Genomic DNA, 14,616 nt, shown 5'->3' on the forward strand with positions numbered 1-14,616 from the left:
GTCACTAAATTCCGCAGTTTTTGATGTCTTTGTCACTATTGTCCGGGTTGCTATTGTCCGCAACCTTTATGTCACTATTGTCCGCGTTTTTATTATCCGGAACTTTAAATTTACTATTATGCGCGGCTTATTGTTAGCCTAATAATTAGCCTAATTATTTTTAATTGCTTTTAATTGCTTTTAATTGCTTCAATTTTTGTTTCGGAAAGAAGGGAAACTTTCGTCCCTAAAGAGTCGGGATAGATTCTATATGCAAAAGCCGATAGATGAAACAACACTAACAGAAACTACAAATGACTGATGAACAGTGAAATATCTACCACAAATGACTAATGAACTATATAACTGATGAACTATATTTTTGGTATAAAAATCCCTTAGAAAATATTAGCTGGTGGAAAAGAAAATAGAACTGAGGGATTTTTATCAAAATAATAACCGCGGTAAAATAGCACCACTGAGTTATTTGTATTAAAATAATCTGATACTGATAATAATAAAGTCTTGTTTTGCTTCAATTATTGTTTGACGTCATTAAAATTTTTGATACTGAGTCAAACTACTGTCAGATCTAAAATAAAAAGCGGTGAAACAAAGTGAAACATTACTGAGGGACTTTTATCAAAATAAGCACCATGATAAAACAGCACAGTGATTCCTATTAAAATATTCTGACGCTAATTATATCAAAGTCTAATTTTGCTTTTATTTGTGTTAATGATCGCCATTAAAATGATTGCCGCTGAGTCCAATTCAGTGTCAAATGAACTAAACGAAATAGCGGCGAGTTAATTGGAGCTTATTCTTTGTACGCTTTGATCTAAATTTTGGACAAGCTGACAAATTTTTGTCATTTATCTTGTAATTTATAAAAGCGTCATAGCATAATTAATTCATAATGTAGAGCGCAGCATAAAATTGAAATCAAATATATTATCATGCTCAATATTGCGGACAGTGATGGCGATTTCCGCATTCACAAATTGCGGACATTTGTGACGTTAAAACGTGATTTTACGTAATAAGTGACGGATTTTGGTACAATTGTCTGCAGTTTTTCTTGTCACTGTTGTGCACAGTTTAAATAATTTATACCACGTGAATTTAAGTGACAAGGGATTGCCACTTCGTGTATGCAAACGCGGATTCCGCTGAATTTGTAGGATTGGCAACGTTTGTTGTTTTGTACACATGCCATAACAATCTGGATTCCTCTGGAGAGGTTGAAGAAACCTACCATTTTTTGGGATGCATTTCGGTCAACTTTATTCCATATGGCGGAATTTATACTAAACTTGAGCAATTTTTGTAAGGATTTTCTCATTGTAACAGAAATAGCTTCCTTTAATAATGTTGCACTCAACTTACAGTTATAGTAGCTGTGTTTTAAATTGAAATGGTAGAAAAAGCTTTGAGCTATAAATAATTGACGGCTATTAAGAATGAACCAACTCTAATTTTCAATGATAAATTGTCGTGTTCCTCTATTCAAATGCAATAAAAATCTTATAATTATCTTTTTTGTGAACAAGATATATTCTTTCGATAACATTTCTAAATTGTTAATTTTTTTGGCGTTTGGGTTTTTTTCTCTCTCAACTTTTATTGTCTTGTCATTATTTTGAAATTTTTTCCCCATGCTTTTTACTTTTGTTTTAGTCTGATGCATCTTCTTCAGACGAATTTTAATTTTCTTTTTAATAATAAATCTACTTTTTCGATCTTTGCTTGTTCAAATATGCACATATTAAAGTCTTTAAGCAGCTGAGTTCAAGTAGAGGTAGTTTACTACTAATCAAATCAAGTGGGCGCCAAAACTGATTTCCTTTTTTTGTATTTTCGGTGGTCTGTAAAGATCGTTAAGTACATGATTTGCAGTGTTAGTAGTTACATAATAAAAATATAACTGAATATATTGCTCCTTTTTAATAGGGGTACTCACACAACTGCTGCAAACTTAACATATTGAAAGAAGCGAAGAAATAGAAAAGACTTTGTCGATAAAATTCAAATGCAATAAATATCTTATAATTATCTTTTTTGTGAACAAGACATATTCGTTGAATAACATTTCTAAATTATAATTTTTTTGGCGTTTGGGTTTTATTCTCTCTCAACTTTTATTGTCTTGTCATTATTTTGAAGTTTTTTCCCCATGCTTTTTACTTTTGTTTTAGTCTGATGCATCTTCTTCAGACGAATTTTAATTTTCTTTTTAATAATAAATCTACTTTTTCGATATTTGCTTGTTCAAATGTGCACATATTAAAGTCTTTAAGCAGCCCAGTTCAATTTGAGGTAGTTTACTACTAATGAAATCAAGTGGGCGCCTAAACTGATTTCCTTTTTTTGTATTTTCGGTGGTCTGTGAAGATCGTTAAGTACATGATTTGCAGTGTTAGTAGTTTTTAGCCCCCCACACTGGTGGTTTGAGAGCAATTCGCCTGACATTAACCGGTTATGTTTTCATTTTCACCTCAAATGCTCAATTCCAGTAAAAAATTTCTCGGAAGTTGAAGTAAAGCGGCGCACTCAAAGAATGGAAAATTATAGAACCTTGTGTTTGTTGTTTTGTACACCTTGTGTCATAAGAATCTGGATTCCTATGGAGAGGTTGAAGAAACGTACCATCAATTAGGGATGCATTTTGGTCAGCTTTTTTCCAAATGGCGAAATTTGTTTTAAATTAAAGCATTTTTGTAAGGATTGTGTCATTGTATCAGAAAGAGCATGCTTTAAAAATGTTGCACTCAACTTATAGTAGCTTTGTTTTAGTTTGAAATGGTAGAAGAAGCTTTGAGCTATAAATAATTGACGGCTAGTAAGAATAAACCAACTTGAGTTGTCAATGATAAATTGTGAATTAATCAAAATGGAATAATTGCATTAAGTTCTCGAGAAATATGCGATAAATCTTATTCAAATATTTTTTATTTGAGTCCAAATATAAATCCACTTGCCCTATGTTTATTGGTTTGTCTCAAACTTCTGAAGAGTCGGCAAATTTTATTTTTTTTAAAGTTAAATTTGATTTTTTTTTCCAGGTGTTTAGACTGCTAAATGTTTTTCATTTTGAGGTGCTAAAGTTTGTGAGTCTTCTCTGTCAAACTTAGCTAATTTGAAAACTAATGCAATCTATTTAATTATTTTTCGTCACATAATAAAAATATGACTGAATAATTTGCTCCTTTTTCAGAGGCGTACTCACACAACAGCTGCAACTGCTGCAAACTTAACATATTGAAAGAAGCGCCGAAATAGAAAAGACTTTGTTGACAAAATTTGGCGATGTTGTCGTCTTCCTAAATTCAAATGCAATAAATATCTGATAATTATTTTTTTTGTGAAAAAGACATATTCGTTAAATATCATTTCTAAATTATAAATTTTTTGGCGTTTGGGTTCTATTCTCTCTCAACTTTTATTGTCTTGTCATTATTTTGAAATTTTTTCCCCATGCTTTTTACTTTTGTTTTTGTCTGATGCATCTTCTTCAGACGAATTTTAATTTTCTTTTTAATAATAAATCTACCTTTTCGCTCTTTGCTTGTTCAAATATGCACATATTAAAGTCTTTAAGCAGCTGAGTTCAATTTGAGGTAGTTTACTACTAATCAAATCAAGTGGGCGCCAAAACTGATTTCCTTTTTTTGTATTTTCGGTGGTCTGTAAAGATCGTTAAGTACATGATTTGCAGTGTTAGTAGTTACTTAATAAAAATTTAACTGAATAATTTGCTCCTTTTTAATAGGGGTACTCACACAACTGCTGCAAACTTAACATATTGAAAGAAGCGAAGAAATAGAAAAGACTTTGTTGATAAAATTCAAATGCAATAAATATCTTATAATTATCTTTTTTGTGAACAAGACATATTCGTTGAATAACATTTCTAAATTATAATTTTTTTGGCGTTTGCGTTTTATTCTCTCTCAACTTTTATTGTCTTGTCATTATTTTGAAATTTTTTCCCTTGCTGTTTACTTTTATTTTAGTCTGATACCTCTTCTTCAGACGAATTTCAATTTTCTTTTTAATAATAAATCTACTTTTTCGATCTTTGCTTGTTCAAATATGCACATATTAAAGTCTTTAAGCAGCTGAGTTCAATTTGAGGTAGTTTACTACTAATCAAATCAAGTGGGCGCCAAAACTGATTTCCTTTTTTGTATTTTCGGTGGTCTGTAAAGATCGTTAAGTACATGATTTGCAGTGTTAGTAGTTTTTAGCCCCCCACACTGGTGGTTTGAGAGCAATTCGCCTGACATTAACCGGTTATGTTTTCATTTTCACCTCAAATGCTCAATTCCAGTAAAAAATTTCTCGGAAGTTGAAGTAAAGCGGCGCACTCAAAGAATGGAAAATTATAGAACCTTGTGTTTGTTGTTTTGTACACCTTGTGTCATAAGAATCTGGATTCCTATGGAGAGGTTGAAGAAACGTACCATCAATTAGGGATGCATTTTGGTCAGCTTTTTTCCAAATGGCGAAATTTGTTTTAAATTAAAGCATTTTTGTAAGGATTGTGTCATTGTATCAGAAAGAGCATGCTTTAAAAATGTTGCACTCAACTTATAGTAGCTTTGTTTTAGTTTGAAATTGTAGAAGAAGCTTTGAGCTATAAATAACTGACGGCTAGTAAGAATAAACCAACATGAGTTGTCAATGATAAATTGTGAATTAATCAAAATGGAATAATTGCATTAAGTTCTCGAGAAATATGCGATAAATCTTATTCAAATATTTTTTATTTGAATCCAAATATAAATCCACTTGCCCTATGTTTATTGGTTTGTCTCAAACTTCTGAAGAGTCGATTAAATTTATTATTTTTTAAAGTTAAATTTGATTTTTTCCAGGTCTTTTAGACTGCTAAATCTTATTCATTTTGAGGTGCTAAAGTTTGTGAGTCTTCTCTGTAAAACTTAGCTAATTTGAAAACTAATGCAATCTATTTAATTATTTTTCGTCACATAATAAAAATATAACTGAATAATTTTCTCCTTTTTAAGAGGCGTACTCACACAACAGCTGCAACTGCTGCAAACTTAACATATTGAAAGAAGCGCCGAAATAGAAATGACTTTGTTGACAAAATTTGGCGATGTTGTCGTCTTCCTAAATTCAAATGCAATAAATATCTGATAATTATTTTTTTTGTGAAAAAGACATATTCGTTAAATATCATTTCTAAATTATAAATTTTTTGGCGTTTGGGTTCTATTCTCTCTCAACTTTTATTGTCTTGTCATTATTTTGAAATTTTTTCCCCTGTTGTTTACTTTATTTTTGTCTGATACCTCTCCTTCTGATGAATTTCAACTGTTCTCTCTAATAAAAGATCTACTTTTCTGATCTTTGCTTGTTCAAATATGCACATATTAAAGTTTTGAAGCAGCTGAGTTCAATTTGTGGTAGTTTACTACTAATCAAATCAAGTGGGCGCCAAAATGATTTCCTTTTTTTTGTATTTTCGGTGGTCTGTAAAGATCGTTAAGTACATGATTTGCAGTGTTAGTAGTTTTTGGCCCCCCCCCACCGGTGGTTTGAGAGCAATTTGCCTGACAACCGGTTATGTTTTTGATGTTCACCTCAAATGCTCAATTCCAGCAAAAAACTTCCCGGAAGTTGAAGTAAAGCGGCGCTCTCAAAGTGTGGAAAATTATGGAACGTTGTATTTTTTGTTTTGTACACCTTGTGTCATAACAATCTGGATTCCTATTGAGAGGTTGAAGAAATGTACCATCAATTTGGGATGCTTTTTGGTCAACGTTTTTCGAAATGGCGAAATTTGTATTGAACTAAAGCATTTTTTGTAAAGATTGTCTTATTGTGACAGAAAGAGCATGCTTTAAAAATGTTGCACTCAACTTATAGTTATAGTAGTTTTGTTTTAATTTGAAAGGGTAGAAGAAGGTTTGAGCTATAAATAATTGACGGCTAGTAAGAATAAACCCACTTGTATTGTCAATGATAAATTTTTAAATAATCAAAATAGAATAATTAGATAAAGTTCTTAAGAAATATGCGATAAATGTTATTCAAATATTTTTTATTTGAATCCAAATATAAATCCAAGTGCCCCAAATTTATTAGTTTGTATCAAACTTCTGAAGAGTCGGCAAAATTTATTTAAGTTAAATTTGATTTTTCCATGACTTTTAGACTGCTAAATCTAATTCCTTTTAAGGTGCTAAAGTTTGTGAGTCTTCTCTGTCAAACTTAGCTAGTTTGAAAACTAATGCAATCAATTTAATTATTTTTTTTTGTCACATAATAAAAATATAACTGAATAATTTGCTCCTTTTTAAGAGGGGTACTCACACAACTGCTGCAAACTTAACATATTGAAAAAAGCGAAGAAATAGAAAAGACTTTGTTGATAAAATATGGCGATATTGTCGTCTTCCTAAATTCAAATGCAATAAATATCTTATAATTATCTTTTTTTTGAACAAGACATATTCGTTGAATAACATTTCTAAATTATAATTTTTTTGGCGTTTGGGTTTTGTTCTCTCTCAACTTTTATTGTCTTGTCATTATTTTGAAATTTTTCCCCCTGCTGTTTACTTTCATTTTAGTCTGATACCTCTTCTTCAGACGAATTTCAATTTACTTTTTAATAAAAAATATACTTTTTTAATCTTTGCTTGTTCAAATATGCACATATTGAAGTTTTGAAGCAGCTGAGATCATTTTGTGGTAACTTACTACTAATCAAATCATGTGGGCGCCAAAACTGATTTCCTTTTTTTGTAATTTCGGTGGTCTGTAAAGATCGTTAAGTACATGATTTGCAGTGTTAGTAGTTTTTAGCCCACCCCACCGGTGGTTTGAGAGCAATTCGTCTGACAACCGGTTATGTTTTTGATGTTCACCTCAAATGCTCAATTCCAGTAAAAAACATCCCGGAATTTAAAGTAAAGCGGCGCTCTCAAAGTGTGGAAAATTATGGAACGTTGTGTTTTTTGTTTTGTACACCTTGTGTCATAACAATCTGGATTCCTATTGAGAGTTTGAAGAAATGTAACATCAATTTGGGATGCTTTTTGGTCAACGTTTTTCGAAATGGCGAAATTTGTTTTGAACTAAAGCATTTTTTGTAAGGATTGTCTTATTGTAACAGAAAGAGCATGCTTTAAAATTGTTGCACTTAACTTATAGTTATAGTAGTTTTGTTTTAATTTGAAAGGGTAGAAGAAGCTTTGAGCTATAAATAATTGACGGCTAATAAGAATAAACCCACTTGTATTGTCAATGATAAACTTTGAAATAATCAAAATAGAATAATTAGATAAAGTTCTCAAGAAATATGCGATAAATGTTATTCAAATATTTTTTTATTTGAATCCAAATATAAATCAAAGTGCCCCAAATTTATTAGTTTGTCTCAAACTTCTAAAGAGTCGGCAAAATTTATTTAAGTTAAATTTGACTTTTTCCATGTCTTTTAGACTGCTAAATCTAATTCCTTTTAAGGTGCTAAAGTTTGTGAGTCTTCTCTGTCAAACTTAACTATTTTGACAACTGATGCAATCTATTTAATTATTTTTTATCGTCACATAATAAAAATATAACTGAATAATTTGCTCCTTTTTAATAGGGGTACTCACACAACTGCTGCAAACTTAACATATTGAAAGAAGCGAAGAAATAGAAAAGACTTTGTTGATAAAATTCAAATGCAATAAATATCTTATAATTATCTTTTTTGTGAACAAGACAAATTCGTTGAATAACATTTCTAAATTATAATTTTTTTGGCGTTTGGGTTTTATTCTCTCTCAACTTTTATTGTCTTGTCATTATTTTGAAATTTTTTTTCTTGCTGTTTACTTTTATTTTAGTCTGATACTTCTTCTTCAGACGAATTTCAATTTTCTTTTTAATAATAAATCTACTTTTTCGACCTTTGCTTGTTCAAATATGCACATATTAAAGTCTTTAAGCAGCTGAGTTCAATTTGAGGTAGTTTACTACTAATCAAATCAAGTGGGCGCCAAAACTGATTTCCTTTTTTTGTAATTTCGGTGGTCTGTAAAAATCGTTAAGTACATGATTTGCAGCGTTAGTAATTTTTAGCCCCCCCCCCCCCTACCGCCTCCGCCACTGAAGCAGGCTAGAACCGAAATCCCTTCCGTCTTTCGTCCTATGCTTAGTAACTCGTCGGCTATATTTTATCTGTATTTATTACACCATATTTCATCTTCTTGTTTTGCGTTTACTAAAGTTTTCAGCAGTTTTTCCTTCCAAAAAGCACGATTAAAATAGTTTTCGATGAGGCACTTTCAGTTTTTAATTTTTGTGTGGTGCTCGAGATTTTGTGAAGAACAATCGGTTTTCTCAGAATAAATGAAAATATCTTTGTATGTATGTTGCAACAGACATGGGACAGTCCTATTGTTTGACACTTCTGGAATGAGTAGTTCTCATTTCCTATTAGAAAAATTAGTCTACAGTTTTTCTGCAAGAAAACAGCATTTGGATTAGAAGAAAATTGTATTCTTGGTGTGTTTAGGAAACGATCCCTCTCTTTGATTGGAGACAACCATTGTCACATTTTTACATTTGACCAGCCCCCTGTCATGCTCTCTTGCTTCTGGAGTCTTCAACATGCGAAGGTATGTCTTAGATCTGGAAGGTATGTCTGGATTTTGTCTGGTTGTGTTTGATCATTTAACTTTTCAAGTGAATTTTATCACGCTTGACTTCCTAGCACGCGTTGATCTTCCTAGCACGCGTTGATCTTCTTATGTTGATCATTTTTTACTTTGAATATTAATTGTGGTCTAAGCTCCAATAATATCTACTGCGTTATCGAGCCCCCGTTAGTCAGTCGAGAGAAATTCGTCCAATATTACTCGGTCATGTATTAATGTTGTTTTGGGGACTGGATGAAGATGCAGATATAGCTGTGCATTTTGACTTGAAGTTAACCACATCTTTCAACTCTTTTCAGCTGGGACCAAATGGAGTTGAAGAATGGATTCCAAATCACAAAATGAACAACCTGAATCAGAGATGCAGACCCGGACAATCCAATGCTGCTGGCAATCGCACCGGTACTACATCCAGTGGTCGCGATATTACAGGAGGAGCGCAGAGATCCTCGGGTGATTCTTTTGCCTCTCAGGGGTCATTAGGCGGGGTGGTATCCTACGTCAATACCAATGGACGTGATAGCTGCGCAGACCAGGTAGAAACAATAACCAGAATTTATTGAAAATTTAATTTTAAAGCAATATCAGCTTAGGTTATGTTTTTCCCTGATGTTGTGCTGCTTGAAAAATATCAAATATCTTATGCTCCATTGAACGCGCAAGTTCTCCGAGCACCTTGTTTTTTTCATGGCGAATCAGGGCTTTTCGAAGTGCATGTTTTAGAATTCATTGAGCACTATCTTTACGCTTTTTGATTAGAGTATATTTGGTCTCAATATGAGTCTTCGCTTTGTGTACGACGTAGTATGTATTGGTGTTTTAGTAAATGGTACATGCAATGGATTTCCATAGAACAATTTTGATTGGACTAAAAAGGAATCGAAAGCAAAGTAGATACAAAACGTAGAGAAGAGAACAGCACGAAAAAAGGAAGAGTATGAATAAAAAACGAAAAACTACGGAAAACTAGAATAAGAGAATTGAATTGAAAGGAAGCAATTTGATTTCATTGGAAACCAGTTGGTTTAATTAATAGTCGCCGTCAGCCTGTCAAACGGCTATTATTTAGGAGCTCTCATTTTCACTATTCAAAGAATTTGAATTTTATTGGTGCGCTGTCTTTTTTTAAGATCTGTTCACGCTTTTTTCGACTTCTTCACGTCAGTGAGAAGTCAAATTAGAGTGGAGATATTGGTCACACTGAAATAGTAAAGGGAGCCAAAATCGAGTAGATATGAGCGGTTTTTTTTCATAATACCTTTCAAGTGGAGTGCGAATTTGGTGTTTGAACAATTTCGCGGTTTTTGAGATTGATTTTTTTTCAGGTGCGTCAATTTGAATTCTGTTTTCAGAGTTTCCTCTCCTTCAGTACTTTTAAGACGGTACATAGGTGTTCTAATTGTGTTTGAACTCATTAAGGGGCAGCTGAATCTTTTTATGACTTTACCACTATTTTTTGTCATAAAATATTAGTGAATTTTAGATTTTGCCCCTTTTTAAAATTATCCGTTGTCTTATCACTTAGTACCATCAATGACAGATCTGATTGGTTGCTAATGAGGCATAATGAGAACCTAATTAATGGCTAGAGTTAATAGCTAGTGGTTTTCATGACTCTGACCCTACTTTTTCTCAATATTTTTGAGTGAATTTTTCAGTTTTTCAGTTCTGCAAATATTTATTGAACTTTTTGATGGCTCATCATTTAATCTCATTGGGGACAGCTCTATGATGCTGCTGAGGGGGTTTAGGTTTATCGATTTAACCGTTTTTGTTCAAATCTTTTACTTTCTATTACTTGGACACTAATTGTTTTCAAAAATATTTATCGAATTTTTTGAGTTTTGCAATTTTGTCTTTTCAACTTGTCGTCTTAACTTAGTCTCATTATCGAGAAGTCTCATTGGCTGCTAAAACGTCTTCAACTAAAGCAAGTCATTTTGGTTCATGGCTATTGCTTTTTCTGACTTATACGCTTGTTGTTTTTTTTAAAAAAAATCTAGTGATTTTTTTTAGTTTTGCTAGTATTTGTTGTTCTTAATCTCATTGATGACAGGTCTCAGCGATATTCATTTAGGACTCTAATAATTGATGTAATTGTATCCTCCAGTAGCTGTTGCGTTCTTTGACCCTGATACTAAGTGTTTTCGAAGAGTTTCAGCTAGTTTTATTGCAATTTCTGGTTATTTTTAACTTATTAATATTATTAGTGAGAAGACTCATCGACATCTAATAAGAGGGTGCTAATAAGAATTAGAAGGATATCGTTGGCAATTTGAGCAGCTGTTTTGTGATTTTGATCCTGTCTTTACTAACAGCTCTCATTTGCCTTTCAAAGCGGAGTTAATGATTTTAAGGTCAAAAAATAGTACAATTCTTTTTAATTTTGTTCAGGACTTGTCCTGCTATGTTTTTTTATTCACTTTACCTTTTGATCACCTTTTTCGTTTTACATAAGTCACCTTTTTTGACGTTTGACTTCTGACTTACCTCAGTTTAGAAGCTGAAGTAAATATAGGTTTAGAATCTAACTGAAACTGCGCACTGAATTAGAACAATTTTTGAGGGTTAGGAAATCTTAGGAAAGCTTTGTCAATATCAATCGCTTCTTTTTTCTTTTTCTGTTTAAATCCCGATGTTTGTCTAGCGCGTCAACGGCGGCTATATTCAGGCAATCTGCCGGCTACGTTATTGATATTTCAAATTTACTTTATCTAAAAAACCAGTTTTGAAACCTTGTTTAAATCTTTTACAATTTAGGCAACGAACACCCGTTGATTGCTGAGGATAAACTCTTAGTAGCCAGGCCACTCCGTGTTTAATTATTAAGGTGACATAGGAATAAGAAAATGTTTTGTCAAGAGATTTATATCACTTATCGAAGCATTATTGCCGCAGTCATAATTTGCGCTAGTAAAACATTTTGATTTGATGGACCATTCTTGGTTGCACGACCCAACAAATACATAACAGTACACTAAATAGAATTCAAGCAGAAAGAATTTTGAAAACCTCACGGAGAAGATAAATTTTATCGTAACTGGGTGAGTAGTTATCAACGTAGTCTTCAGAACTCAGATAAAATTAGCAAAATTTTTATAAACCAACTGTTTTTTGTCGGACGCGATTGCCGATTTTATCTTGTCTTGTTTCTCATCAATATTTCTTCTTCTCTCATTCTTTCGTACACTTTTTATTTTAACTAATTTGTTTTTCTCCTTTTGATCGCCCTGAGGTTTTTGATCCCTTCATATTCTCCCCTTTCGTTTTCAGTTTTTTAAATCTCGTCTGCTTATTGTTCATACCTTTTAAAATTTGTTCTTCCTTTTGACTGCTCTTTAACAAAGTTTGAGGCAGTTATTTCGGTACTGTTGTTCTTTTATGCAGTTGTTTGCTTGATCGATTTATCTGGCTGGTTTGATTTTTGTCCTGATTCTATGAGATGAACTGGTGTTGTTGAGGAGGCACTAATTAATGTTGTAGAGAGCAATTTTGGTAGATTTCGACCCCACTTCTTGCATGTCTGAAGAATTCAATAGTCTGACAAGCCTTCTTTTGAGACAGGCCTCCTTTTGACTGAGCTAGCTGAATGCAGTTTATGCCCGGGCCAGTTTTTGAAGCCTCATGATGTTCGTCAAATGTTAAATGAGGTTAGCTTCCCTAATTTCATTATAGATGCTATCAGGGCACCGCCCCCACACGCTGTTTCAGAGAAGATAGTAATGTCTGCTACTCTTCTGTTCAGTGTTCTTTGTTCATTTTTGTTGAGCAAAAGTTGTAACCAGTATTTATGTCATCTGTTTTTTTTTTTAGTTTGATCAAAATGACGTTTTCGTTAAAGTTTTACTCGCTTTCTTGTAATTAATTTCGCATTATTGTATCATGCCCTGCTCGTGTGATTTGGAGGTTTCTTTTTTGTGCTTGTTCCCCTTTCTATTTGCAACGGACCCTTCAGTGGCTGTTCTAGTTTTTTTTCACTACTATTATAATTCAAAGAATTTAAATTGTATTGGGGCGGTGTGTTTTTTTAAGATGTGTTCGCACATTTTTCAATGACTTTGATTGTTCAAAACGGGATAAACAGGTAAAGCCCAGCGGGCATTAAGTTTCATTAGAGGCCCAAAGTGTACACTAATAGTTCTTCAAGTGCTTAGAGTGGTGCAGCTGCGGTGATGGCCTCAATTTAAGGTTAAAAAAGGTGCAATTTTTCATGTTTTTTTAACAAATTTTTTAGTTTTCTGTTTGATTAGTCTTAGGTTGAAGTTTTTAAAATTTGATGAAGGTCTTTTGCGAGACAAAATTACTAATTATGACTATTTTATGAGCTATAAGTTTTTTGGAAAATTTTTTGTCATTTTATGAGTTTTTCCAGCTTCAGGGGCCAGGGAATCTCCTTTAAGGTTTGATAATAGGGCACTGCATAGTTTCTAGTAATAATGGATTGGTTTTTATCGTTTTAATGTCTCGAATTTCGGTATTGTTTGATAAAATCTGCAATTTTTTTTAATGGTTTCCTAATGTTTTTGTCAATTTTTGATATTTGTCGATTCATAAGTGCCAGAAAACTTTTTCCACGGTCTGATAAAAAGCTAATGCATGGTAGTTAGTTTCAATGAATTTGTTTGCAACAATTAAACTTTTCGAATTTTAGAAATTTTTTGATAAAATTTGCATTTTTTTTGAAATTTTTTCAAAGCGTTGGTCTTTTATTCAGTTTTTCTTGCCTAAATGACCAGATAAACTCATACAGCGTTTGATAGTATGTTATAAAATAGTTGCTAGGGGACAAATGAATGGTTTTCAACTTTTTAAAATAACTTTTTTTGAAATTTGAAATTTTTAATGAAAATTATTGCCTATCGATCTTTGATCCAATTAATTTTTTAATGCTTGGAATTGGGTTACTGGATAGCCTCTAGAGACATAATTCTTAAGATATTGATATCACAATTTTCGGGAACACTTCATTGAAATTTGCAATTGATTTCATTTTTTTAAAACTTATTGGGTCATTTTTGAGTTAATCGATCTTCAAGGGCCAATGAATTTTTTCAGGCTTTGCAGATATGATACTGCATCAATTTCAGAAAAAATTAGTTTTAAACTTATTTTTGAAATAGGTTTATTTAAAGGGATTAAATTTTGCCTTAGGGGTAAAAGCTTTAAAGTTTTAGCAATGATTATATTTTTGTTTAGTTTGTTTGTCTCTCAATTTTTTAATGATTTTGTTTGTTTTGGCTCGTATTGTTTAATTAATCTGCTGGTCACGTAGAGTACTTCTAAGTCTTTCATTCAATTCTTTGAATTGTATTTCAGGACTTGTCCTGCTATGTTTTTTTCAAGTGGATACCAATTCGAACAGCATGGACATTGTTCAAATTCGAAAGAAACATCTACTTAGATGGTCGTCAAGTGGACACGTAATCTTCCACTTGATGCATTCTAGTTCAGACTTATTTTAATTGCAGTACTTTAACATTTATTTGTAACAAAGTTAATTTCGCGGTATTGGGAAAAAATGTAATAAAATCTATTTCTGGAAGTTTTTCTTCTTCCAGAAGATTTTGGTTGGTTGATCCTTCTCACAAATATATTATCTTTTTTTCTCTGCAAAAGATATCTTTTCCGTCTGAATCCCCCCAATAGGTTATGCACCCCCAGTGACGGAGCACGTGCCATTACATATTAAATCATTATGTAAAATTATTGCACTTGCGTTTGGCGTTGCATATAATATGCACCCACTATACGGTGGGCACAAACGGAAAACATCCAGATTTTTAATTGCTTTCAAGCATTTATTGTAATCGTGTGTCTTTTTGTTTGCAAAATTTTTGCTTGACTATTTTCTTCTAGAACATTTTTTTGATTTCATTTTCTCACGCTTGATTTTAAAATTTTGCGAGTGATTGAAATTGCTCTCTGGTGCTCTAATAAAAGTGGTCGTGAGGGA

The 14,616-nt window shown here is 32.4% G+C and overlaps 1 protein-coding gene across 7 annotated transcripts in view; it reads left to right on the plus strand.

Moving 5' to 3' along the window:
- Positions 1 to 14,616, plus strand: part of LOC142349752 (uncharacterized) — a 69,795-nt gene that overhangs the window by 26,932 nt on the left and 28,247 nt on the right. For 6 of the 7 annotated variants that reach the window (XM_075401500.1, XM_075401501.1, XM_075401499.1 and 3 more), the window contains exons 11-12: positions 8,522 to 8,624; positions 8,963 to 9,199. In XM_075401500.1, coding sequence (XP_075257615.1) covers positions 8,522 to 8,624; positions 8,963 to 9,199 — 340 coding nt within the window. Of the gene's footprint in view, positions 1 to 8,521; positions 8,625 to 8,962; positions 9,200 to 9,486; positions 9,725 to 14,616 lie in introns of those variants that run through there. The other variant, XM_075401505.1, reaches the window with a different exon arrangement.

The sequence above is a fragment of the Convolutriloba macropyga genome, chromosome 11 (genome assembly GCF_964194025.1).
Source record: "Convolutriloba macropyga chromosome 11, txConMacr16.3, whole genome shotgun sequence".
In the NCBI taxonomy this organism is placed as follows: Eukaryota; Metazoa; Xenacoelomorpha; order Acoela; family Convolutidae; genus Convolutriloba; species Convolutriloba macropyga.